General features: G+C 38.8%; 2 protein-coding genes across 13 annotated transcripts in view; one reads left to right on the top strand and one right to left on the bottom strand.

Moving 5' to 3' along the window:
• Positions 1-27,133, bottom strand: part of FAM133A (family with sequence similarity 133 member A) — a 67,447-nt gene that overhangs the window by 5,021 nt on the left and 35,293 nt on the right. For 4 of the 12 annotated variants that reach the window (XM_081115304.1, XM_081115298.1, XM_081115305.1 and 1 more), the window contains exon 3: positions 13,649-13,674. The gene's annotated coding sequence lies outside the window, so the exon portion shown is untranslated. Of the gene's footprint in view, positions 1-13,605; positions 13,686-20,021; positions 20,638-27,133 lie in introns of those variants that run through there. The other 8 variants (XM_081115307.1, XM_081115301.1, XM_081115306.1 and 5 more) reach the window with 4 other exon arrangements.
• On the top strand, positions 11-4,763 carry LOC308536130 (14-3-3 protein zeta/delta-like). The gene has a single exon (XM_081115179.1). The coding sequence runs from the start codon at positions 2,069-2,071 to the stop codon at positions 2,660-2,662; it is 594 nt and encodes a 197-aa protein (XP_080971305.1). The 5' UTR covers positions 11-2,068; the 3' UTR covers positions 2,663-4,763.

Here is a 27,133-nt window from a genome sequence, read left to right as displayed (position 1 = left end):
TGTTGCAGTGGTAAAAGGGATTGTTTTCTTAGTTTCTTTTTCTGAGAGTTCATTATTGGTGCATAGACATGCCATTGATTTCTGGGTGTTAATTTTGTATCCTGCTACTTTTCTGAATTCATTTATTAAATCTAGTATTTTTTTGGTGGAGTTTTTAGGGATTTCTATGTACAATATAATGTCATCTGAAAATAATGTCAGTTTTATACCCTCCTTTCCAATTTGAATGCCTTTTATTTCTTCTACTTGTCTGATTGCTGTGGCTAGGACTTCAAGCACTATGTTGAATATGAGTGGTGAAAAGGGACATCCCTGTCTTGTTTCTGATCTTAAGGGAAAAGTTTTCAGTTTTTTTCCCATCAGTTATAATTTCAGGTGGAAAGTAAAGAGATAAGAAGCTAATTATACTAATGGATGCAGAATTAAAGAAATTATGTGGTTTTTTTTTGTAGTTGGTTCTATCATAGAATAATCAAACATATTCACAGGGTGACAAGAAAGATAGGTTATAAAGAAAAAAGTTTTAAGAAAATAGGAAAGAGAGGAAATAATGGATATTGCAAGACCATAGGGGAAACAGAGAGAAGATGCATATTCTTGCAAGAGCAGGGGCAAAAATAAATAAATAAAGGGTACGGGTTCAGGGTTTTTTCTTGGGGGCAGAATGGGAGAAAGATAAAAGGAAGAAAGTTGAAGTATTTTTTACACTATACCCTTAATTTTTACTCAAAGTTATGTGTCAAGGTTGTCTTCTATGATTAAGGCAGGCTGAGGTAGCATAGGAGTTTTGAGACCAATAATTAAAGTTACAGATGGATGTAAAAATATGAAACTGAACCACTTTCTATACCATACAAAAATAAACTCATTAATTCTTTCATTAAAGAATTAAATGGTAAACCTTAAACAAACAAAAACTTCTAGAAAAAAAAAACATACGAAGTAAACTCTGATATCTTAGGAATATATTTTTGGATATTTGTCCTCAAGCCATTGATACAAAAGGGAAAAAAAAAGAAACAAATGGGATTATATCAAACTAAAAAGTTTTACACAGCAAAGAAAATCATCAACAAAACAAAAAGACAACCTACTGCTAGTGAATGGGAGAAGATATTTGCATGTGGTGCATCTGCATATCCAAAATATATAAAGAACTCATACAACATAACACACACAAAACAAACAGAAACAAATTTTTAAAAAATGGGCCAAGGATCTGAATACACATTTCTCCTAAGAGGACATACAGATGGACAACATCACTAATCATCAAAGAAATGCAAATGAAAATTACAAAAAAGAAAGAAAACTATAGTGAGATATCCCCTCAACTGTCAGGATGGCTTTCATCAATAAATCCACAAATAACAAGTGCTGGTGAGGACGTGTGAAGAAGGTAACCCTCATACACTCTTGGGACTGTAAATAGGTGCAGCCACTATGGAAAACAGTATGGAGATTCCTCAAAAAATTAAAGACAGAGCGGCCATAAGATCCAGCATTTCCACTTCTGAGTATTTCTCTGAAAAAAAAAAAAAAAGCACTAATTTGAAAAGATTAAGCACTTCTATGCTCATTGCAGCATTACTAGTAATAGCCAAGATATGGAAGCAATCAATATACCCATGAAAAGATGAATGGATAAAGATGTAGTATGTATTTACACATACACAAATGAACATACACACAACTGCACACACATTACTATTATTATTCAGCAATAAAAAGAATGAAATTTTGCCATTTGTGACAACATGGATGGACCTAGAGGATATTACACTAAGTGAAATAAATTAGAGAAAGATAAATACCATATGATCACACTTATATGTGGAACCTTTAAAATGAATAAACAAAATAAAAGAGAAAAATATCCATACGTATAGAGATCAAGCTGATGGCTGCCAAAAGGAATGGGTGGGAGATGAGAACTTAAAAATTACTATTAAAATAAGTTATTGTGAGAGTCTCAGCCTCGCCGCCGCTGCCGCCCAGAGACTGCTGAGTCCCCGTCCGTCCGCCCGCCCGCCCGCCGCCACCCACTCCGGCCACAGAACATCCAGTCATGGATAAAAATGAGCTGGTGCAGAAGGCCAAACTGGCGGAGCAGGCTGAGCGATATGATGACATGGCAGCCTGCATGAAGTCTGTAACTGAGCAAGGAGCTGAATTATCCAATAAGGAGAGGAATCTTCTCTCAGTTGCTTATAAAAATGTTGTAGGAGCCCGTAGGTCATCTTGGAGGGTCGTCTCAAGTATTGAGCAAAAGACAGAAGGTGCTGAGAAAAAAAAGCAGATGGCTCGAGAATACAGAGAAAAAATTGAGACCGAGCTAAGAGATATCTGCAATGATGTACTGTCTCTCTTGGAAAAGTTCTTGATCCCCAATGCTTCACAAGCAGAGAGCAAAGTCTTCTATTTGAAAATGAAAGGCGACTACTACCGTTACTTGGCTGAGGTTGCTGCTGGGGATGACAAGAAAGGGATTGTGGACCAGTCACAACAAGCATACCAAGAAGCTTTTGAAATCAGCAAAAAGGAAATGCAACCAACACATCCTATCAGATTGGGTCTGGCCCTTAACTTCTCTGTGTTCTATTATGAGATTCTGAACTCCCCGGAGAAAGCCTGCTCTCTTGCAAAGACGGCTTTTGATTAAGCCATTGCTGAACTTGATACATTAAGTGAAGAGTCATACAAAGACAGCACGCTAATAATGCAGTTACTGAGAGACAACTTGACATTGTGGACATCGGATACCCAAGGAGATGAAGCTGAAGCAGGAGAAGGAGGAGAAAATTAACCGGCCTTCAAACTTTTGTCTGCCTCATTCTAAAATTTACACAGTAGACCATTTGTCATCCATGCTGTCCCACAAATAGTTTTTTGTTTACGATTTATGACAGGTTTATGTTACTTCTATTTGAATTTCTATATTTCCCATGTGGTTTTTATGTTTAATATTAGGGGAGTAGAGCCAGTTAACGTTTAGGGAGTTACGTTTTCATCTTGAGGTGGCCAATATGGGGATGTGGAATTTTTATACGAGTTATAAATGTTTGGTATAGTACTTTTGGTACATTGTGGCTTCACAGGTCCAGTGTTAAAATTGCTTCCATGTCTAAGCAAAGAAAACTGCCTACATATTGGTTTGTCCTGGTGGGGAATAAAAGGGATAATTGGTTCCAGCCACAGGTGTAGTTGTTGTGGGTACTTTACGTTTTGGAGCACTTAGAGTGCTGTGTTGGAAGTGGACAGCCCACGGGCGGTCCATGCTGAACCATGTGTGTATCTGTGGAATATCAGCCTCAGTGCGCACACCTTTGACGACAGCTGCAGAGTGTTCCTTTAGTTGTGACCCATTTAACTCTGGGTAAGGGCAGAAACGGTTCACATTCCATTATTTGTAAAGTTACCTGCTGTTTGCTTTCATTATTTTTGCTACACTCATTTTATTTGTATTTAAATGTTTTAGGCAACCTAAGAATAAATGTACAAGTAAAGATGCAGTAAAATGAATTGCTTGGTATCCATTACTTATGTATACCAAGCATAGCAGTAAAACAAAAAACCCATGTATTTAACTTTTTTTAGGTTTTTTTTTTTTTTTTTTTGCTTTTGTGATTTTTTTTTTTTTTTGATACTTGCCTAACATGCATGTGCTGTAAAAATAGTTAACAGGGAAATAACTTGAGATGATGGCTAGCTTTGTTTAATGTCTTATGAAATTTTCATGAACAATCTAAGCATAATTGTTAAGAACACGTGTATTAAGTTCATGTAAGTGGAATAAAAGTTTTATGAATGGACTTTTCAACTACTTCTCTACAGCTTTTCATGTAAATTAGTCTTTTGGTTCTGAAATTTCTCTAAAGGAAATTGTACATTTTTGGAAATTTATTCCTTATTCCCTCTTGGCAGCTAATGGGCTTTTACCAAGTTTAAATACAAAGTTTATCATAACAAAATACTACTAACAGAACTACTGTTCCCAACCACGTCCCATACTCCTCATCCTCCCAGCCCCCCAGACTCCCTGAAAAAAAGGTGTTGGGTTTGTTTGTTTGTTTTCAGAGGTGTGGGGATTGATTGGAAAAAATAATATGTTCCATTTAAAATTGTAGTATGGCATTTTCTAACTTGGAAGCCACAATGTTCTTGGCCCATCATGACATTGGGTAGCATTAACTAAGTTTTGTGCTTCCAAATTGCTTTTGTTTTTAAGAATTTCTTGATACTCTTATAACCTGCCTTCAACTTTGATCCTTTATTCTTTCTATTTGTCAGGTGCACACAGGATTATCTTGTTCAGCCTTCTGTCTGTCACCAACCATTATTACTTGGTGGCCATGTACTTGGAAAAAAGGCCGCATGATCTTTCTGGCTCCACTCAATGTCTAAGGATACCCTGCTTCCTTTGCTTGCATCCCATAAACTATTTCCCTCATCCTATTTACTGCAGCAAATGTCTCCTTGTTTTATCTCCCCGTGAAACTCCACCTATCTGGAATGGTCTGTCATTGGCTGCCTTTCAAATCTTTTTTCCTCTCTTCTTTAAATAATGGGGCTAAGTTATACCCAAAGCTCGCCCTACAGACTATTTCCTAAGTACCTTGCAAAAACACCAAATAAAAATACCATTTTAAAAGGTGTATTTTTTCGTTTAGAATGTAAGCTCCTCAAGAGCAGGGACAATGTCTTCTTGTATGTTCTATTGTGCCCAGTACACTGTAAATGCTCAATAAATACTGATGATGGGAGGCAGCGAGTCTTGATGATAAGGGGGAGAAACCGAAATCCCAATACTGTTGTTGCTTGTTTCATTATGACCTCAGATTAATTGGGAACTATCAGCCCTTTGGACAGTTGTCCCAAATATTACATTCAAATAAAAGTGCAATGGAGCCCTTGGGGTCTTTCTTTCCAATGAGAAAAGATCTCATGAATTTGGAACAACGATGCATTTTCACTCAGAGCTGCTTTTTTTTTTTTTTTTTTTAATTTCTCCTGACTCCCAGGCCAAGGACATGAAATAATCCATAGCTTAGAATTTAGCTAGACTGAGGAGATAGATCTCATTGAAGTATAAGTAAAATCTAAAGCTTGTCATATTTGCCTATTTATGTGTCCGTCATCTACTAAGCTAGTTTGATTCTGAAGTAAATTGTGGTAGTACTTTCCAACCTGGGATTTTTTTGCCGTGGGTTTGAAAAATAAAATGTTTGTAATTTATTTGTTTAATTGTTCCAAAAAAAAAGTTATTGTGATAATGGTTACATAATTAGGTAAGAAAATCTTAAAAATTTAAAGTAAAAACCATAAGATTTGGAATAACTTAAGAAGAGGAGAGAATGCTGACACAAAACCAATGATGTGGGAGGCCTTCAGAACTGCAGGATCTGTGTTCTTTTCTCATAAGATAAAGCACACCGAGAGAAGAGAAAAAGTGACACCAATGAAGACTCTTGCTCAAATACTCTGTTTAAAAGTATTCTGGCTTACCTTCTGTTTCTATGCTAGAAGAAAAACTTGATTCTCTGCATTTCAATTTCTTTGCACTATGCTAATTTTGTGTAAAGATAAGATATAAATTATAACAGCCCTGTTGATAATCTGGGTCTTATAATAGTTATTTGCTCATTCATTCTTGCAAAAACTCCTTTTCATTATCATATACAGGGTTTGGCAAACGTAGGTTTATAATTGTGAGTATGTGAAACAGTTTATTCTTATGTTGTTATTTACAAATTATTGAAGGCCTGGTGCATGAAATTAGTGCATGGAGGGGGGGTTCCCTCAGCCCAGCCTGCACCCACTCCAATCGGGGACCCTTCAGGGGATGTCTGACTGCCAGTTTAGGCCCCATTCCTGTGGAATCCGGCCTAAGCCAGTGGTCAGACACCCCTCTCACAATCTGGGACTGCTGACTCCTAAACACTCACCTGCCTGACTGCCTGATTGCCCCTAACCTCTCTGCCTGCCTGCCCGATCGCCCCTAACTGCCTCTGCCTGCCTGATCACCCCTAACTGCCCTCCCCTGCCAGACTGGTTGCCCCCAACTGTCCTCCCCTGCCGGCCTGATATCACCCCCAATGACCCTCCCCTGCTGACCTGATCTTGCCCCTAACTGCTGAAGGTGTTAACATCATAGATATTTTTACGCTTAAAAATGCCAAATTTTGTGCCAAAAAAAGAGCATTTGGGGGGAAGTTATAAGCCATTACTTTATTTTGAAGAATAGTGCTGCTGAAAGTTATCATATACTTTGGGAAGCTTATGGTGAACATGCCCCATCTCAAGATACTTGTGAACACTGGTTTAAATGCTTTAAAAGTGATGATTTTTTTTATTGCTTAAAGTATTACAAAGGGTATTACATATGTGTCCTTTTTTTTCCCAGCCCTTGACAATCCCCTGGCCTCCCCTACCCCCCAGTGCCTCATGTCCATTGGTTATGCTTATATGCATGCATATAAGTCCTTCGGTTGATCTCTTACCCCCCTCCTTCCTGCCCCCCAACCCTCCCTGGCCTTGCTGCTGCAGTTTGACAATCAACGCACTTCCCATTAAAATATCAACGGCATACTTCACAGATCTAGAACGAACTCTCCAAAAATTCATCTGGTATAAAAAAAGACCCCGAATAGCTGCAAGCACTCCTGAGAAAGAACAAAGTAGGTGGGATCTTAATACCAGATATCAAGCTGTATTACAAAGACACTGTTCTCAAAACTGCCTGGTACTGGCACAAGAAGAGACATATAGATCAATGGAATAGAATAGGGAGCCCAGAAATCTGCCTGAACCAATATGCTCAATTAATATTTGACAAAGGAGGCAGGAACATACAATGGAGCCAAGATAGTCTCTTCAATAAATGGTGTTGGGAAAATTGGACAGATATATGCAAGAAAATGAAACTAGACCACCAACTTACACCATATACAAGAATAAACTCAAAATGGATAAAGGACTTAAAATTATAGAAGAATGTAAAGGCAACAAAATCTCAGACATATGCCGAAGCAATTTCTTCACTGACACAGCTCCTAGGGCACTTGAAACTAAAGAGAAAATGAACAAATGGGACTACATCAAAATAAAAGTGATGATTTTGATGTGAAAGACAAAGAACGTCCAGGTCAACTGAAAAAGTGTGAAGACCAACAATTACAAGCATTATTGGATGAAGATGTGTGTCAAACTCAAAAACAACTTGCAGAAAAATTAAACGTTGCTCAGCAAACATTTTCTGATCATTTCCAAGCAATGGGAAAGATTTTAAAAGAAGGAAAATGGGTGCCATATCAACTGAACGAAAGACAAATGGAAAACTGAAAATTCATCAGTGAAATGTTGCTTCAACAGCATGAAAGAAAGTCTTTTTTTGCATCAAGCTGTGACTGGTGATGAAAAGTGGATTTATTTTGAGAATCCCAAATGCACCAAGTCAACCATCAACATCGACTGCAAGGCCAAATTGCTTTGGAAAGAAGACAATGCTCTGCGTTTGGTGGGATCAGGAAGGTGTGGTATTATGAGCTTCTAAAATCAGGTGAAACCCTTAATACTGATCACTACCAACAACAACTAATCAATTTGAACCATGCTTTGATCATGAAATGACCAGAATGTTACAGAAGACACGGCAAAGTAATTTTGCTTCATGATGATGCACCATCACACACTTCAAAACCAGTTAAAGACACGTTAGAAGATCTGACCTGAGAAGTATTAACCCACTCGCTGCATTCATCAGACCTTGCTCCTTCGGATTCCCACTTGTCCCAATTGATGGCGCACGCACTTTCTAAGCAGCACTTCAAAACATACGAAGAAGTGGAAAATTGGGTCTGTGAATGGTTTGCCTCAAAACAAGAAAAGTTCTATTGGGATGGTTTCCACAAATTACCTGAAAGATGGGGAAAATGTGTAGCTAGTGATGGACATTTCTTTGAATAAAGCATTTTTGATGTTTCTCTTGAAATCATCATGCTTTCTTTGATTACAAAATCCGCGTTATTAACAGGTACACATAGTACATGCAATGCATATACATAAATAGGGTGTCCCAAAAATGTATACACACACTTTGAATAATTATAAAGGCAATGCTTATTAAAATATATTTCCTTTTCAAAATTGAGCTATCAGCTGTTACAGTGTGTATACATTTTGGGGGACACCTGTATATGAATATACCAGCTATGCAATAGCTAAAAGCATCTCAGTTTTTTATTGAAGCTGGATACACTTACATGTCATATACTTTCTCACATTAGAAATGACTATATATAACACAGTTCCTATAAATTCAAAGATGAGAGCACATAAATTTATTTGATACAATACTTATAGTTGATTATTGGAAATAATGGTAAAGTGTGCTCAGGAGCATCACAAACTGAAAATTTGTATTGGCATTACATTATTATGCTGGAATCAAAGGGAACTATCTATATTATAAAAGGCCTATGGCCCTCATGCCTTAACGACCAAAGACCAGGGGGGATAGGCAGGGCTGTGAGCACAGCGAGGTGCATGCGGGTGGGTGGGGCCATGTGATTTCATGCACTGGGCTTCTAGTGGTTCTGTAACTGGCCTGATTTGCAAAACTATATGGAAGAGATGACTGAATTTATCCCTGGGAGAAAGGGGGAGTTCTTCATTGAAGGAAGAGCACTGAGGATGAGTTTGTTTGATAAAGGCAGATAAAGTGTCTTAGGAAAATTCAGTAATGCAGCAAATCATCATTACCATTAGAATTGAAGGCCCAGCTCCCCCATTTACTTGCTAAGTGCTCTCCTACAAATCATGTAACTTTTCTGTGTCTCAGATCTCACATCTGAAAATTGAGTTGATATACGATCATTCTGTATACAATCCTTTCTCCTGCTCCCAAGTTCAAATTAAATATTCTTTGGTCATGGTTTGAAAATTGTAAAAGACTTGATAAATGTAAAGACTTGATATTCTTGTTACTATCATCAGGGATCCTATATAATAAAAGGCTAATATGCAAATTGTCCCCTCGACCGGGAGTTTGACTGGGAGTTTGGCCAGGGGGTGGGGCCAGCCTGCCAACCACCCGTGGCTCCTCCCCCCAGCTGGGCCCCACCCATGCATGAATTAGTGCACCAGGGCCTCTAGTCATGTAATAATGATAATAAATTATTCAGTATTCACCTTGAGGAGATACCATTCCAATTGTTTTACATGAATTATCTCATTTAATTCTCCCAACTCCATGGAGTAGTTACTATTAATTTTCCCCTTTGACAGATGAGGAAATTCAGTCTGAGGAAGTTTAAGTAATTTGTCCAAAGTCTCAAAGCTAATACATGCTATATCCAAGACTGGACCCCTAGGAGCCTGATTTAAAGCCCGCATTATTAAAGAATGTTGTCATATGAAAAGTGGCTGCAAATTCTAGCTAAGGACTCTAATGTCTAATGAAAGTAAGATAGATGTATATCTATCCTTAAAGTTCAGAAGGTCACAGGACAAATGCTCCCTGGGAAGGGCAAAATAGAGTCTTATGTTAATAAAATTTAAATTGGTTGAAAAGGACAGTTTCTATAAATTGGGTCTATTGAGGCAGGTGTTTCATTCATTTACCTAATCAATCAAAAATGTTCTGATACATGAAGTACTTTTGGGGTGAGAGTGGAGATGAGAGTTTAGCTTAAACTAGTCAATGTATTTCTCTGCACTACGTTCTGGCTGAATACAACACATTTTTATGATAATGAAGATAGCTTCGGAAAATAAAAATAAACTCAAAACGCCACCAATTAAGTTATTATGTTCAACTTCTTTCCTTACCCAACCTGATTACCAGAGCTGTTGTGAAATGCACTGATTCATATTTTCTCTTCTGTCTTCATACCTGCAAGTGCAGTGATGCTTAAGGACCAGTGTTAACTGTAATCAGCAAAAAACAAATGAAAACTATCCAAATCAGCCTGGATAATCTATTAACTCTACTAAGAGTTTCTTCCTTTAATATTTCAGATTTCTAACTATCTATGTTTCTTTATGTGGCTGCATATGTTTCTGTTATTTATATTCATAGATAGTCATTTGTAATTTCCTTTTCCCTTACTGTATTGCAGATCCCTAAAGGGTAAAAACTTTAGCATTGCCCAGACTACCATGCTACAGCCACTGCTTTGGCATATATTCTGAGTCACATAATTTGCTAACCTGACATGTAACAACATGTGATATCAATTTTTTTTACCTATTTATTATAACATTGCCTGCAGCAGTTGCCATGCAGTACTCAGGAATATAGGAAAGTTCCACATTAGGAAGTCAGCTGTTTTCGCTTAGACTCCCCTGAATCTTTTTCACCTTTGACTGACACTGAAATAATATATAATTACCTGAATCAGGGATCTGAAGATTCCTGTATATTTGAGTTACTCCAAACTCAGTAACTCTAGATACCTGCTTTTCTCTATGGAAGAAATCAATTCTAAATTGAAATCCCTCAATAGCCCTGAATATGTGCATACAGATTACTTATTCAATCCCTTACATTTTCTGATAAATAGTGAATGTAATCTGTTTGGCTTACTCTATTCCAAACTGTTTGATCATGAAATTCCTAATCATGGAAATAAATTTGATATCCTAAAAATTAGAAAAACACCTAAAATGATTTTGGCATACTGAAATGGAATAAAACTTGCTTTTCATCAGTATGAATTATGGGCTTAGTAAATATTAGAAAATATATCATGGTTCCATAACTTTATTTTGACCATAATACAATTAAAGAAGAAAAATATCTTTAACATTGAATCTATATGGCATAAAATATATAATTTGAATGTAGGTGATTTGCTTATTCACTCAACAAATATTTATTGAACAGGCACTAGTGTTAAACAATACACACAAAGTCTGCAACTTCATGAGGCTTACATTTTAGAGGCGGGATATAATTAACAAATTTGGGCTTTATTTCAAATATGTCAGAATGAACTCACCAAGACTTTAACAGAAAATACTGGGTCTGGGAGCACTGGAGAAACAAGTTAAATGATGTCATGAAAAAATACGTAGCTAAATCCAGAATATCGGACATTCTATAAAACAAAGTTGATCTTTTCTAAAATTACATGGGGAGAAATGAAAATTGTTGTAGAAGAAAAGTTTAGGCAGTGGTTCTCAACCTTTTGGCCCTTTAAATATAGTTCCTCATGTGACCCAACCATAAAATTATTTTCGTTGCTACTTCATAACTGTAATGTTGTTACTGTTATGAATCATAATGTAAATATCTGATATGCAGGATGGTCTTAGGCAACCCCTGTGAAAGGGTTGTTCGACCGCCAAAGGGGTCGCGACCCGCAGGTTGAGAACCCCTGGCTTAAAGAGACAATTAAATGGCATGTTTGAACCTTGATGTTTTCCTGGTTTAATATGAGGTTTCCTTTGGAGAGATAGAAATGTTCTAAAATTAGATTATGGTGATGGTTGTATAACTTTTATAAATTTGAAGTAAATCATTGAATCTTGCATTTATAATGAAAATTAGCCCATCTGGCATGGCTCAGTGGTTGAGCATCGATCTATGAACCAGAAGATCATGGTTTGATTCCAGGCAGGGCACATGCCTGCATTTCTGGCTCGGTCCACAGGGTGGGGTGCAGAAGGCAGCCAATTAATGATTCTCTTTCATCATTGATGTTTCTATCTCTCTCTCCATCTTCTTTCCTCTCTGAAATCAATAAAAATATAATTTAAAAATTATAATCCAAGTAAGGCTTTCTATAAAAGATTCTGAGGGGGGGCATCAATGGATATCAAATATGGATGGGTATTAGATGATTTCAGAGAATTATTTTTAATTACATTAAGAGTTATAATATTGAGATTATGGAAGATAATGCCTTTATTTTAAAGAGATACATATTGAGGTATTTGCATATGTAGCATTATGAAATCTGTAACTTTCAAATTGTGCAGCAAAACAGAGAAAAATATAACAAATTAATAAAATTTCTTGACTAGGTTGTGCATATATAGGTGTTCACTAGAAAAGTTTTTCAGGTTTTCTATGTGCTTGAAAACTTCCTAATAAAGTGTTGGAAAATATATTACTTTTTAAGAGGGAGAGAGAGAAAGAAAGAGAGAGAGAATGAATCATTGGAGAATATTACATAAGGAGTAATATTATCTTTGTTTTTGGCAATCTTAACAAATTGGACCTGCTTGTAATTTGATCAGGAGAACAGATATCTCTCAATTGTTAAAAACTGAAAAACTGAGTGTATTGGGAAATAGTTGATTATGAAGCTACAAATAGACTTGGCCTAATGTTCTATGTGTAGCAGTATAAATAGTAGTCATGCAATTCACCTTTTCATCCTGCTTCCTATCTGTTCCACCTTTTACCTTTCAATTTCTTCTGGTTCACTTATTTTTTTTTAAAGTCTTTATTGTTAAAAGTATTACATATGTCCCCTTTTCCTCCATTTATCTCTAGCAGCCAGCCTCTGCCCCCCAGCCCAGGCCTTCAGCCCCCTATTGTCTATGTCCACTGGTTATGCTTATATGCATACAAGTTATTTGGTTGATCTCTTACTCATCCCCCTGCCTTCCCTCTGAGGTTTGACAGTCTGTTTGATGCTTCTCTGTCTCTGGATCTATTTTTGTTCATTAGTTTATGTTGTTCATGATATTCCACAAATGAGTGAGATCCCGTGATACTTATTCTGGAGAGCATTATGCTAAGCGAAATAAGCCAGTCAGAGAATAAGTATAGGCTGGTTCACTTTTGTTGTGAGCATCACATAAAGTCCCTAATGCTCTTGGTATAAAAACCAAATAACTAATTCTAGGGGCTCTGACCTAAATAATCTGATTGCTGCTTATCTCTTCAACTTTACCGTCTGACCCACTCATCCTCCTCCCTCTCTGCAGGTCAAACGCAGTGGCCTTTTTTCAGTATCTTGGGTATGACATATTCCTTCTAACCAAGGCCTTTGCATGTACTATTACCCTCCAAGTGGAACTTGCATATTATTTATTTAGAAAAGCCTTTCTAGATGTCCTTGAGAAAGTTAGGTCTGTCAATTATGCTCTGAAGGCACCTTGTGCATTTTCTTTTAATGGTCACTGCAATGATAATTATCTAATTATCTGTTCAATCATTTGTTTAGCACCATTTCCCTCCATCGTATTTAGGGTTGTATAAGGAAAAGATCTATTTGCATTGTGCTCATAAGCTCACCACTGAAGTTCTAAAACAAAGTCAGCATATAAACATGCTATTGTTTATATCAAAAACCACCTCTCAATCCCATTTTACCCATTATCTACCGCTTCATTTCTCTATTGCCCTTTTTAAATCAACACTCCTGAGAAGAGCTGTTTATTCAGAGTTTTCAACCCCTCTACTCCCATTCTCTCTTGATCCTACATCAATGGAGCTTTCACCTTAACTACTCCATAAGAACTTTTGTTGTCCAGGTCACCAATGACCTCCACATCACTAAATCTGGTGATCAATTTGCATTATTCATCTTTGTTTCATCATTCAACATCAATTAAGAGAGTGAGTCACTCCCTCCTCTTTAAAAGACTTACCTCAATTGGCTTCCAGAATCACACACTCTTGGTTTTCACTCACCTTCCCAGTGGCTTCTTTTTAGACTCCTTTTCAAGTTCTTCCATTGGAACCAGAGATAAACGAAAAATCAGAAAATGTTTGTTAAACTTCTCACATTAAGTTGGCAGCAAGTTTTGTTAAAGTAACAAAAAAAGTAACCAAATTTAAAGAGATGCTGATCAACATGGATGGACATGGAAAATATTATGCTGTGAAATAAGCCAACCTGAGAAAGACAAATATCACATGATCTCACTTATTTGTGGAATCTAATCAACAAAAGGAATTGACCAACAAAATAACACCAGAAGCAGGGAGGTGTGGAACAGACTGACATACCTCAATGTGAAGTTGAGGGGACAAGAAGAGATAAACCAAAGAACTTAATATACTTATATGTATAGCCTATGGATATGGGCAATAGGGTGGTGAAGACCTAAGGGGTGGGTGAGTAAGGGCTGGGAGGAGGAGGGAGGGGGGAAATGGAGGATTTCTGTAATACTATAAACAATAAAAATATATTTAAAAATAAATAAATAAATAAATAAAATTATTGGAAAATTAAAAAATAAAGATGCTGATCAGAACAAAAGTTTATTTCATTCAGGTAAATAATAACCCTACTTAAAATGTTATGATTAACACTTTCTCACCATTATAGTTATTTATTATATTGAAATAACTACTTACTATAAGTAATTATAGATTACTCCCTGATTTCACATTTTACCAATAATTAGTGACTTAATGTATTCTTTTGTCATTGAGTATTGAAACTCCTCTTACCCTCAGTGGAATCATTGTTCTGAAACCAGTTTTCTTTTCTTTTTATATATAAATACTTTTAATTCAGACCCTGTAAAGTTATCAGATGTTTGGAAAAAAGCTTTTTAAACAAGAATCCATAAATCTTTTAAGATCTTAGCTATGAATGAGTGAGATCATTATCCATTTCATAAAGTCCCCCAAGTGATTAACAATGTATAAAGTAAAAGGAAGGTCCCTCAGAGTTTGTAATTCTTTGGCTGCACAATCCTATCTTCTTTGCTCAAGAAGTTTGTAGTCAAAGTCAGAATCCATTCCAGGAGCCAACTTCTTTCTTTTAACTATATTTTATTGATTTTTTACAGAGAAGAAGGGAGAGGGATAGAGAGTTAGAAACATAGATGAGAGAGAAACATCTATCAGCTGCCTCTTGTACACCCCTTACTGGGGATGTGCCCGCAACCAAGGTACTTGCCCTTGACCGGAATCGAACCTGGGACCCTTCAGTCCGCAGGCAGACGCTCTATCCACTGAGCCAAACCAGTTAGGACCCAACTTCTTAATTTAGATTACAGGCAAACCATTCAAGGAAAAAGATACAGAGAAAAAAAACAAACAAAAACCACAAGGTCGACAAGGATGAAGAGCCAAAGATGCAACCAGTGGGAATGTTTTGGTTCTGCAGCTGCCTCTCCAGGCTTCATCCAAGCCTTGATACTCCCCCCCAGGCCTCGTGGTTTTCACCCAGTGCTCAAGGCTTTACCCCAACTTCATGGCTCCCCACCAAGCCTAACCACTCCACCATCTTTCACCACTCCCTTCATTTCTCTCACGCCAGTTGCCAAGCAGCAGTCTGAGCATCTGGAAACCTCCTGAAACCCAGTAAATTTAAACAAACTCTTCCCCAAGGCCTGGACTTCTGTTTTATATTTATATAGTGCTTTCAAATTTACAAAGTAAATTAACACAGAACTATATTGGGGTCAACTGATAAAATAATTTAACAATCCAAAACATCCTAAGGAATAAATTAATTTTTTCCTTCCTTGGTGTCCTTAAACTTTGATGACCAACCTAGAATGACAAACTAGAGCCTTCTGATGGCAATTCCAGACATTACTCTAAGACAGGAACTCAAAGCATGGTCTTGAGACCCATGGTGGCCTCCAAGATCCTTTCAGAGAGTCTGCAAGCTTCTTTTTCCAACTATGTTATATGTGTGAGGTCTGATTTTCTTCAGCAGATACGGGAATTATTAAGTCAACATTAACAATATTTTAAAATATAAAATAATATACCTCTGCTCACTAAATATTTTTTTAATTTGGAAAATATAGTGACTTTTCATAAAATATTATCTAGTGAAAATATAATGGTCTTATTGTTATTTTCAAATATTTTAAACATTTCTCACTTTTAGTTTCTAATACTAAGAAGTTTTCTCAGATGTTATTTATGACATAAACAAATGCTCTTTAGGGTTTTTGATAATTTGTAATAATAAAGTGGAATCCTGAAATGAAAAAGTTTGAGAAACTTCTTCCAAAAAAATATTTCTTGACTCCAGAGAAGAACTACTAAATAACTTCTGTGGTCATGAACTTACTTTAATATATATATATATATATATATATATATATATATATATATATATATAGTTTTTTTTTTCCAATTGATTTTAGACAGTGAGGAAGGGAGAGAGAGGGAGGGAGAGAGAAACTTCTATGTGAGAAACATCAATAGGTTACTGCACCCGCATCTGGACTGGGGACCAAACCTGAAACCAGGCATGTGCCCTGACCTGGCAACCTCTCTGTGCTTGGGGATGATACTCAGCCAACTGGGTTACATTGGCCAGGGCAAAACTTCCATTAAAAAATATATATGTGTTTATTGATTTTAGAGAAAGGGGGAGGGAGATAAATATAGAGATAGAAACATAGATGAGAGAGAAACATTGATCGGCTGCCTCTTGCACTCCCCACACTGAGAATTAAGCCCATAACCTTGGCATGTGCCCTGACCAGGAATTGAACCGTGATATAGCTTATAGGTCAATGCTCAACCACTAATCAAGCCATGTCTGCCAGGGAGAACATACATTTTTAATGCACCCTCCGGTTACTCTTACACACACTAATATTAGAAAAATATAATAAAAACAGGTATACAGACATTGGTGTCTGATTCAACACTAGTTCTGCCACTTCTGGTTATATCAGTAGCCTACACCACTCTCAATAGATTCCCTGCTCTTTTCTTAATTTTTATTTATTTATTGATTGATTTCAGAGAGGAAAGGAGAAGGAGAGAGATAGAAACAGCAATGATGAGAGAGAATCATTGATCGGCTGACTCCTGCACACCCCACACTGGAGATGGAGCCCACAACCCAGGCATGTGCCCTTGGCTGGAATCGAACCTGGGACCCTTCAGTCCGCAGGCCGACGCTCTATCCACTGAGCCAAGCCGGCCAGGGCGATTCCCTGCTCTTACTTTCCCTTTCCCCACCCCTTAAATCCTCTTTCTACTGTACATTCTCATTTAAATAGTTACTCATTTCTGGAAAAAGTTTGAAAATTTCTACATAAGAGGAGTTTAGGGGCAGCAATCTGGTTCTTAGAGAAAATTGGGGACATAAAAATCACTATTCCATAGGTCAAGTACATTAATTTTACTTAGATTGTTTTATTTGAGGTGATTATGCCAGGTCACAGAATTTGGAGGGCATGATGGAGATTTATGGGGTGGTAGTAATATCTCCTAGTAATAACGCCTCTTTGGCAACATCACGTACAAATTTGCTTTTGCTTCTGAACAGGGAAGACATTCTCAGATAATTTTATTGTCTCTTCTTTGCCTATGAGCACAGACTACAGTAACCTGTGAGGCTGGCAGCCATTTTGCCCTCCCTCAAACCCACCCCAAATCTGTTATCCTTACACAGAAGGTGTCAAATTCCTCCGTTCTCTCTGTGATTTGCACACAACACTGACCAATCAGAGACCTGAAACTATGGATATAATCAATGAACAGAAACCCATGAAATTTTTCCCAGCAGTGAATAAACAGGAAAAACAAAACAAAACACAGGTTTATTTAAAAATAGCAATGTTCTCTCTAAAATAGTGCTGCTCAAGATATAGTCCACTAACACTCAAAATTAGCAACATAAGAGGTATTTAAAATATTTTACTTGATTTCAGAGATGAAGGGAGAGGGAGAGAGAGATACAAACATCAATGATGAGAGAGAATAATTGATTGGCTGACTCCTGCATGACCCCTATTGGGGGTCGAGCCCACAAGTCAGACATGTGCCCTGATTGGGAATGGAACCATGACATTTTGGTTCATAGGTCAACTCTCAACCATTGACCGACACTGCCTGGACAAGAGGTGTTTTTAAAAATTCAGATTTCTGTATTCTATCCCAGACCAACTGTATTATAATATCTAGTAATCTACACTAATAAAAGAGAAACATCGTAATTGGCATATGACCGCTACCCTTTTCATTGGCTAATCAGCGAGATATGCAAATTAACTGTCAGCCAAGATGGCGGCCGGCAGCCAGGCAGCTTGAAACTAACATGAGGCTTGCTTGCTTCAGTGATGGAGGATTCCAACGTTCCCCGCCTGTGGCTGCAGGCCTCTGAGCTTGCAGTTTCAAACATTGTAACAAATACCGCCGGACTTCAGCCAGCAGATTCACAACATTGTAAGCAAAGGCCAGAAACCTACTTTCAGGCGGAGGCCTAAGAGCTGGAGCCAAGCCTCAAGGTAAAGCTGGCCCAGAATAAAAAAGAAAAAGAAAAAAACGAGCAGTTGGGAGCTTCAGTCACCCCCAGCCTGAAAACAGCCCTCAGCCCCTCAACCAGACTGGACAGGCACCCCAGTGGGGACCTCTCCCTGATCCAGGACACCCTTCAGGGCAAACCAGCTGGCCCCTCCCATGCACCAGGCCTCTACCCTATATAGTAAAAGGGTAATATGCCTCCCGGCACCGGGATCAGCGTGACAGGGGGCAGCGCCCAAACCTCCTGATCTCCCTGCGGCTCTGTGTGTGACAGGGGGCGGGGCCCCAACCCCCTGAGCAGCCCTGCTCTGTGTGTGACGGGGGCAGCGCCCCAACCCCCTGATTGGCCCTGCTCTGTGCGTGACAGGGGGTGGCGCCGCAACCTCCCCATCGACCCTGCCTTGAGTGTGACAGGGGGCGGTGCCCCAACCCCCCAATCGGCCCTACCCTGAGCATGACTGAGGGTGGCATCGCAACCTCCCAATCCGCCCTGCTGCTCTGTGCATGACAGGGGGCAGCGCCCCAACTCCCCAATCGGCCCTGCTCTGAGCCCGACCAGGGGCTGCACCTAGGGATTGGGCTTGCCCTCTGCCACCCGGGAGCAGGCCTAAGCCAGCAGGTTGTTATCTCCCGAGGGGTCCCAGACTGTGAGAGGGCACAGGCCGGGCTGAGGGACCCCCCTCCCCCCCCGAGTGCACAAATTTTTGTGCACTGGGCCTCTAGTAAGACATATAAATTTGTAATTCCAATAATTTCCTCAGATTATTATGGTATAAATTAAAGTCCGAACATCATTGCTATAGGGAAAATTTTAACAAGAAACAATAAAAAGAATAGAAAAAATAAGCATATTCTGTATCACCACCTCTTTCTTTTATTGATTGCTAATGGATGGATGATGTCACCTGCACTCCTTTACACACAGGCATAATATTTTCTTCTATCTATTTAAGACACTATTTATTATTCTGTCAGTGTGCCAGTATTATCAGGATTAGGAAGACTAATCCAAACTAAGTAAAGTTATGAGATATCTAAACTAAAGTCATCAAGTATAAATTATAATGTCCATCTACTTGTGATGGGAAATATTGTAAACACAGGGATGTTCAGTTTGATAACCTCCACATTCTGAATCTAATAAATAATACACATACAAAAATAAATTATAATAATAAATTACCATGGTGAGTCTGGAATCATCACAAAATGTGTTAGTAGATATTTGTAATGATTACTGCTTCAGTTTTAATTTGATATACCTACCCACTTCCACCACTGGCTTTGGGCTGGAATATTTCAATTTTTTAATTTCCAAGACATTGCAAGGAACTCACTTCTAGATCTCTGATTTTTTTCTTATGTAGTAATTTTCTTTCTGATAATTCAGTCCATTGTTAAATTATTAGATTTTACCTTTTCAATTTATGATCACATTCTATTCATGCCTCCCTGAAACTCATCCAAAACTGTGGGTGTTTCCAAATGAAATTATCTACTCATAAGCAGTTTCTTGGGTTAATTTTGCAGGTGGCTTATCCCAGCAGACTTTTATTTTAATTTTCCTTAATTTCACCTTAAATTTATGACACCGTTTTATTGATTTTACAAGGCACTTGGAATTCTGAATATATTTTTAAAGAGCTCTTCAGAATGTTCAATATAATATCTACACTGTAATGTATTATAATAGTAAAAGTTTTATAGCAGAGGTTTTACACTAGAAACATTATATTATGATAATTGGAGAACGTTTTCAAAACATTTTTCTCTGTCTCTGTTAAAAGACATTTCCTAAAGATAGCAAATAAGTATGTGAAAAGATGCTCACCCGCATATGCCATTAGTGAAATGCAAATTAAAACAGAAACAAGATATCACTAAACACTTATTAGAATAGCCAAAATGCAGAACATTGGCATCAAATGTTGACACTGATGTGGAGCAACATAAACTCTCATTGTTGGTGGGAAAGCAAATTGTACAGTCACTTTGGGAGACTTGATTTTTTTTTTATATAAAACAAAACATACTCTTACCTTTCAATCCAGCAATCATGCTCCTGAGAACATGTCCAAAGGAGCTGAAAACCAAAGTTTACACAAAAACCTGCACATAGGTGTTTATAGCAGCTATATTCATAATTTGCCAAAACCTGGAAGCAGCCAATATATGCTTCAATAGGTGAATGAAAAAAACAAAAACGGTGGTACCTAAGACATTGGAATACTACTCAGCACTGTAAATAAATGAGCTATCAAGCCATTAAAAGACATAAAGAAAACTTAAATGCATATTACCAAGGGGGGGGGGGAGCCAATATGAAGAAGCTCTATCTTACCTAAAAATAGACAAACACGTAAATTGACCATACCTTCACTACATCAACCAGCCAATCAGGATAGTATGCAAATTAACCTAACAAAGATGGCGGTTAATTTGCACATGTAGGCTCCAAGCGGTGGAGCGAAGCCTGATGGCCCAGGGGCCAGAGCAGCGACAGCCCCGGGGCCTGCGGAGCAGTGAAAACCTCACGGCCTCGGGGCCGGCTCCAGCTGGAGCCCAGCCAGAGCGAAGGCCTGGGTGCCGGGTGCAGAGGAAAAATGGTGCCAGCAGCCAAGGGAAGGGAAAGCCTATTCCATGAATCTCTTCGTGCAACAGGCCTCTAGTATTGAATAATTCAAAATGTATGACCTGAGGGCATGAAGGGAGACTATCACCATATTTAATAAAAATATTTCAAAGCAAATCTTAAAGGAATATATATCTCAGTGACATTACAGACACACACATACAATTTTAGGAGGGTCTTATAAATAATACAGATTACTATTGGATTTTGTGTACCAGGTATGCCCTACATGCGAACATATTCTTAATTCTTTTCTCTAGCCAATCTATCTTCCACACTACCAACTCTATTTACCTTCCTTAAAGAAAGAAACCTAATTCAGTCACTCCCTAATCTGAATTACTTAGCTTGCCAGAAAGACCCTGGCCTCAACCTGCTTCTTCAACCTCATCTCCCCTAAACTCTTTCATCTTATTCTCTGCTCTTCTTCCATATATCACTAAGATTTCTATGCCTCAGGAAAAAACTTACTATTCCCCAAATATTCCAGGACTGTTCTTAACTCTTTGACTTTAAACCAGTGGTTCTCAACCTTCTGGCCCTTTAAATACAGTTCCTCATGTTGTGACCCAACCATAAAATTATTTTCATTGCTACTTCATAACTGTAATGTTGCTACTGTTATGAATCATAATGTAAATATCTGATATGCAGGATGGTCTTAGGTGACCCCTGTGAAAGGGTCGTTCGACCGCCAAAGGTGTCGCTACCCACAGGTTGAGAACCGCTGCAAACAAACATGTTGTTTTCTTTACCTTGAATATTTTTCCTTTAATCTTTGACTTTTCACATTGTACTAGTAGGAAATAATTTATTTCTCCTTAATATTCCCATTGCATAGTCACTCATTCATTCAACCAATATTCCTTGAGTGCTTACTATGTACTCAGCACTGTGCTAGAAAATTCTGGTGATTTCACAATACAATCATGGTCTCTAACTTCATAGATTTTAGAAATGTTCATAGTAAATAAATAATTAAAACTGTAATAGTGTAATAAAATGTATACGGTTTGGTGAGGATACATAACTAGTACTTAGTCTGAACAATCAGGGAACAACTCTCTTTGAAAGATGAATAGTCATTAGCCAGGTAAAGGAGATGAGGGCCTGTCCAGGGCAGAAGGAAAACATATATGATGATACTGGGGCAGGAATGAACTTGGCTCCTTAAAGAATCAATAGACAAAATGACTGGAAGACAGTAGCATGGGATAATACTGGAGAAATGGGCAGGAGCATGTTCATGAAGGATCTTGTAGAAAATATTATATATTTTGAACTTTGTCTAAAAAGCCATGGAAAGAGGGATGTTTTTGGTAACAATGATTTTTATTTTCTTTATGCTCATTAAAAATTTGCATCGACTTCTATAATGGTAAAAATAACAATAAAAGAGGTATTTAAAAAGTCCTCCAATAACTGTCACCTCAGGGTGAAGTCCAATCCTTCAGCCAGTGTGTGAAGCATAGTGGCTCCTGCCACCTCTGCCATCTGCTCCTCCAGCCTTACTGTGTAGCCACACACCATTCCTCGTATCATGGGGAGAGTTTTGGACAGAAAAATACCCATTTGTATTTTAGGAAAATCACTCTCAATAAGAAAAAAGAAAGAAAATCACTCTATTAGGAGAAAAATAGGAAATAAATATGACTGAATGCAGAAGGAATATTAATCTAGGTGAGAAATGATGGTTATCTGTACTAGATTGTGGCTATAATGCCATGGCTCTTGAACAGCACCCTTAACTGAGTATCACACAGTACAGCAAGTGTGAAGCCACTGAACATTTTAAGCAGGGAAGTAATGTGATCATGTATTAATTTTTAAAAATCACCTTGCACTTGTATGGAGAAATTATATTAGTGTGCTAAGAAAAAATACAGGGTGATAGTTTACGTAGTAGTCCAGGTATGATAGTTAAGAATGGGGTGGTGGTGCCCCTGGTCTGTGTTGCTCAGTGGTTAGAATGTCAGCCCAAGCACCAAAGGGTCATGGGTTTGATTCCTGGTCAAAGATGCATACCCAGATTGCAAGTTTAATACCCAGCCCGGGTTGGGGTGCATGCGGGAGGCAACTGATTGATGTCTCTCTCACATCAATGTTTCTCTCTCTACATTCTCTCCTTCCACTCTCTCTAAAAATCAATGGAAAAAATATCCTCGGGTGAGGATTTTTAAAAAATGGGGTGGTGGCAGTAAATAAAGATGGTCTGAATTAGGAAGTTGGCAGTAGGAGACAAATGGCAGAAATGAGATACTATTTTGTAGGTAGAACCAAGAGGAATCATAACTGATTGGATATGGGCTAAGAGAAAAAAAGGAATCAAGGATGATTACCAAGTACTATCTGGACCTTGGCAGATGGAGGTGCCATTTATTGAGATGGGGCTCATTAAAGAAGATTAGTGGATGCCCTAACCAGTTTGGCTCAGTGGATAGAGCGTTGGCCTGCAGACTGAAGGGTCCCAGGTTCCATTCTAGTCAAGGGCATGTACCTTTGTTACGGGCACATCCCCAGTAGGAGGTGTGCAGGAGGCAGCTGATAGATGTTTCTCTCCCATCAATGTATCTAACTCTCTATTCTTCTCCCTTCCTCTCTGTAAAAAATCAAATATATATATATATATATATATATATATATATATATATATATAGTGGTGAAAAGTGGGTGAGCAAATTTGGTTTTTGCACATGTTAATTTTGAGATGCCTGTTAAATATCCAAATAGAGGTTATGAATAGGCAGTTGATTGTACTGATGCTGACTTCAAAAGTGATTACCTTATACCTCAGTTAGTTTAGACTCTGACACTACATGAAGTATGTCTTTAGGGCAATAATAATGATCTGTTGTTACCATGGTTTCAAACACATAAGAGGTACTCAATATACCTGTTTTTTTAATTTGAATTAAATTTTGTAGTCAATCTTAGTCCCTATTTTAGCACAACTCTAAACACATAATTAATGCAATTTAAAAAGTTACTCAGTGATATGTATGTTTTGTTTTTACAAAACAAGTGGTTTTGTAATTCTTTTTAATACTAACTTGGCATAGCTCCTATCACTGGGCTTTTGGAGTAAGAAGTACCTGGAACAAAAATTGTCACAAAAACAAACACATGGTAGAACTTACTTAGCTGGGTGATAAGATTGGGAAATCTTCTCCCCCTAAAACACTATAAACCTGGACAAAAGTAACACAAGCAATTATTTCTGCACTCTGGAAGTTGATCAAAAAGTTCATTCTTAAACAATCACTGATGTTGGGATACAAAGCCCTGGGGCTACTCTATAATCCACATCCCAGTTCATTCAGTTAAGAGGTTCTCCAAGGACTTATACATTGAAAACCACAAAACACTGCTTAGAGAAATTAAATAATATCTAAATAAATAGAGGAACAGTCCAGTCTCTTGGATTGGAAGGCTTAATATTACCAAGATGGCAATTTGACACACATTGATGGATACACTAAATGCAACCCCTATAAAAATCCTGGCTGGCTTCTTTGCAGAAACTGACATGGACAAGCTGATCCTAAAATTTATATGTTAATACAAGAGAGCAAGAGAGCTGAAACTAAGTTGAAAATGTGGAACAACATTGGAGAACTCACACTTTGATTTAAAAACTTAGGATAAAAGCACAATTAATCAAGATAGTGTAGTAATGATAGAAAAACAGGCATATAGATAAGTAGGACAGAATAGAGAATTCAGAAATAAAACCTTACATTCATGGTCAATTTGTTTCCCACAAAAGTACCAAGACAATTCAGTGGGGAAAAGGATAGTCTTTTCAACAATAAATAGTGCTGGTGTAATTAGATACCCCCAAATATAAAGAAATTAGACCCTTACTTCATACCATATACAAAAAATTAACTCAAAATGGATCACAGACCTAAATTTGAGAGTTTAAACTATAAAAATTCTAGAAAAATATAAGTGAAAATTTTCATGATCTCAGATAGGGCAGAGTTCTTAAATATAAAATTGAAAGCATAATCCATAGAAGAAAAAATGGGTATATTGGAGTTTATCGACTTTTACTCCTAAAAAGTCACTAATAAGAAAATAAAAATATAAGCCCAAGACTAGAAGAAAGTATTTACAAATCATAGATCTGATAAATGGCTTATATACAGAACATTTGAGTAACTCTTACAACTCAATTAGGGAGATAAAAACTCAATTAAAAATGAACCAATTATTTGAATAGACATTTTCACAAAGAAAATATATGAATGACAGAAAAAGGACATAAATATACATGCAGCATCATTAGTGATTAGGGAAAATTAAATCAAAATCCGAAGAAGAAACTATTATGCATCTATTAGAATAGCTACAATAAAAAAGACAAATTAAGTGTTCAGAAGGATGCTGAGAAATTGGTCCACTTGAACATTGCTGGTGGGAACAAAACACAGTACAGCTACTCTGGGAAATATTTTGGCAGTGTCTTAGAGAGTTATACACAAAATTTACCATGTAACAGCATTTTTATTCCTAGGAATTTAACCCTAAGAAATTAAAATATATGTCCATCCAGAGACGTGTGCAAATATAGTAGCATTACTCGTAATAGCAAAACAATCCAACTGTCCAAAATCTAGTAAATGGATGAGCAAAATGGTATCCCATCTAATAAAAGAGAAACATGGTAATTAGCCGTACGTCCCCTACCCTTTCATTTGGCTAATCAGGGCGATATGCAAATTAACTGCCAGCCAAGATGGCAGCTGGCAGCCAGGCAGCTTGAAGCTAACATGAGGCTTGCTTGCTTCAGTGAGAGAGGACTCCAACGTTCCCCGCCTGCCTTGCCGGCCTCATCTTGCAGTTTGAAACACTGTTACAAATATAGAAGCTAAACAAAACCCCAGAAACCTGCTTTCAGCCAGCCGGGATTTCAGAGCTGGAGTTGATACAGTGTTTCGAATATAGAATTCAAACAAACCAGATACCTGCTTTCAGCAGCAGAGGCCTCAGGGCTGGAGCCAGAGCTAAAGCTGGCCCAGAATAAAAAAAAAGAAAAAAAGGAGCAGTTGGAAACTTCAGTCACCTGCCAGCCTGAAAACAGCCCTCAGCCCCTCACTCAGATTGGCCAGGCACCCCAATGGGGACCCCCACCCTGAAGGGTGTGTGACCAGCTGCAAACAGCCATCATAACCTCACCCAGGCTGGCCAGGCACCCCAGTGGGGACCCCCACCCTGATCCAGGACACCCTTCAGGGCAAACCAGCCGGCCCCCACCCATGCACCAGGCCTCTATCCTATATAGTAAAAGGGTAATATGCCTCCCAGCACCGGGAACAGCGGAGCCGCGAGGCCTCACGGCACTGGGATCAGCGTGAAGGAGGCAGCACCCAAACCCCCTGATCGCCCTGTGGCTCTATGTGTGACAGAGGGCGGGGCCACAACCTCCCTATCCGCCCTGCTCTGTTTGTGACAGGGGAAGGTGCCCCAAACCCCTGAACAGCCTTGCTCTGTTCCTGATAGTGGGGAGCTCCCAAACCCCCTGATTGGCCCTGCTCTGTGTGTGACAGGGTGCAGCGCCGCCCCCCCCCCCAGTCCCTGCTCTGTGTGTGATGGGGTAGAGCCATAATCTCCCCATCGGCCCTGCCCTGAGTGTGACAGTGGCGGCGCCCCAACCCCCCCCCGATCAGCCCTGCTCTGTGGGTGATAGAGGGTGGTGCCCAACCCCCCTGATCCGCCCTGCTCTGTTTGTGACAGGGGTCGGTGCCCCAACTCCCCTATCGGCCCTACCCTGTGAGTGACAGGGGGGAGCTCCCCAACCCCCTGATGGGTCCTGCTCTGTGTGTGACAGGGTAAGGAGCCCCAACCCCCCTGATGGGCCCTGCTCTGTGCGTGACAGGGGGTGGCGCCGCAACCTCCCCATCGACCCTGCCTTGAGTGTGACGGGGGCGGTGCCCCAACCTTCCAATCGGCCCTAACCTGAGTGTGACTGAGGGTGGCATCGCAACCTCCCAATCCGCCCTGCTCTGTGCATGACAGGGTGCGGTGCCCCAACTCCCCAATCGGCCCTGCTCCGAGCCCACGGACCAGGGGCTGCACCTAGGGATTGGGCCTGCCCTCTGCCACCCGGGAGCAGGCCTAAGCCAGAAGGGCATTATCTCCCGAGGGGTCCCAGACTGCGAGAGGGCACAGGACGGGCTGAGCGACCCCCCCTCCCCCCCGAGTGCACAAATTTTTGTGCACCGGGCCTCTAGTGCCTATATAATGGAATACTATTAATCAATTAAAAGGACCAAGATACTGATACATGATACAACATAGATATACCT

Source organism: Myotis nattereri (assembly GCF_964212035.1).
Source record: "Myotis nattereri genome assembly, chromosome: X".
NCBI classification, from domain to species: Eukaryota; Metazoa; Chordata; class Mammalia; order Chiroptera; family Vespertilionidae; genus Myotis; species Myotis nattereri.
This window is presented reverse-complemented; position numbering and strand designations above follow the sequence as displayed.

Excerpts from the sequence above, each read along its gene's own strand:
- LOC308536130 (XM_081115179.1), top strand. The coding sequence starts at position 2,069 with ATGGATAAAAATGAGCTGGTGCAGAAGGCCAAACTGGCGGAGCAGGCT.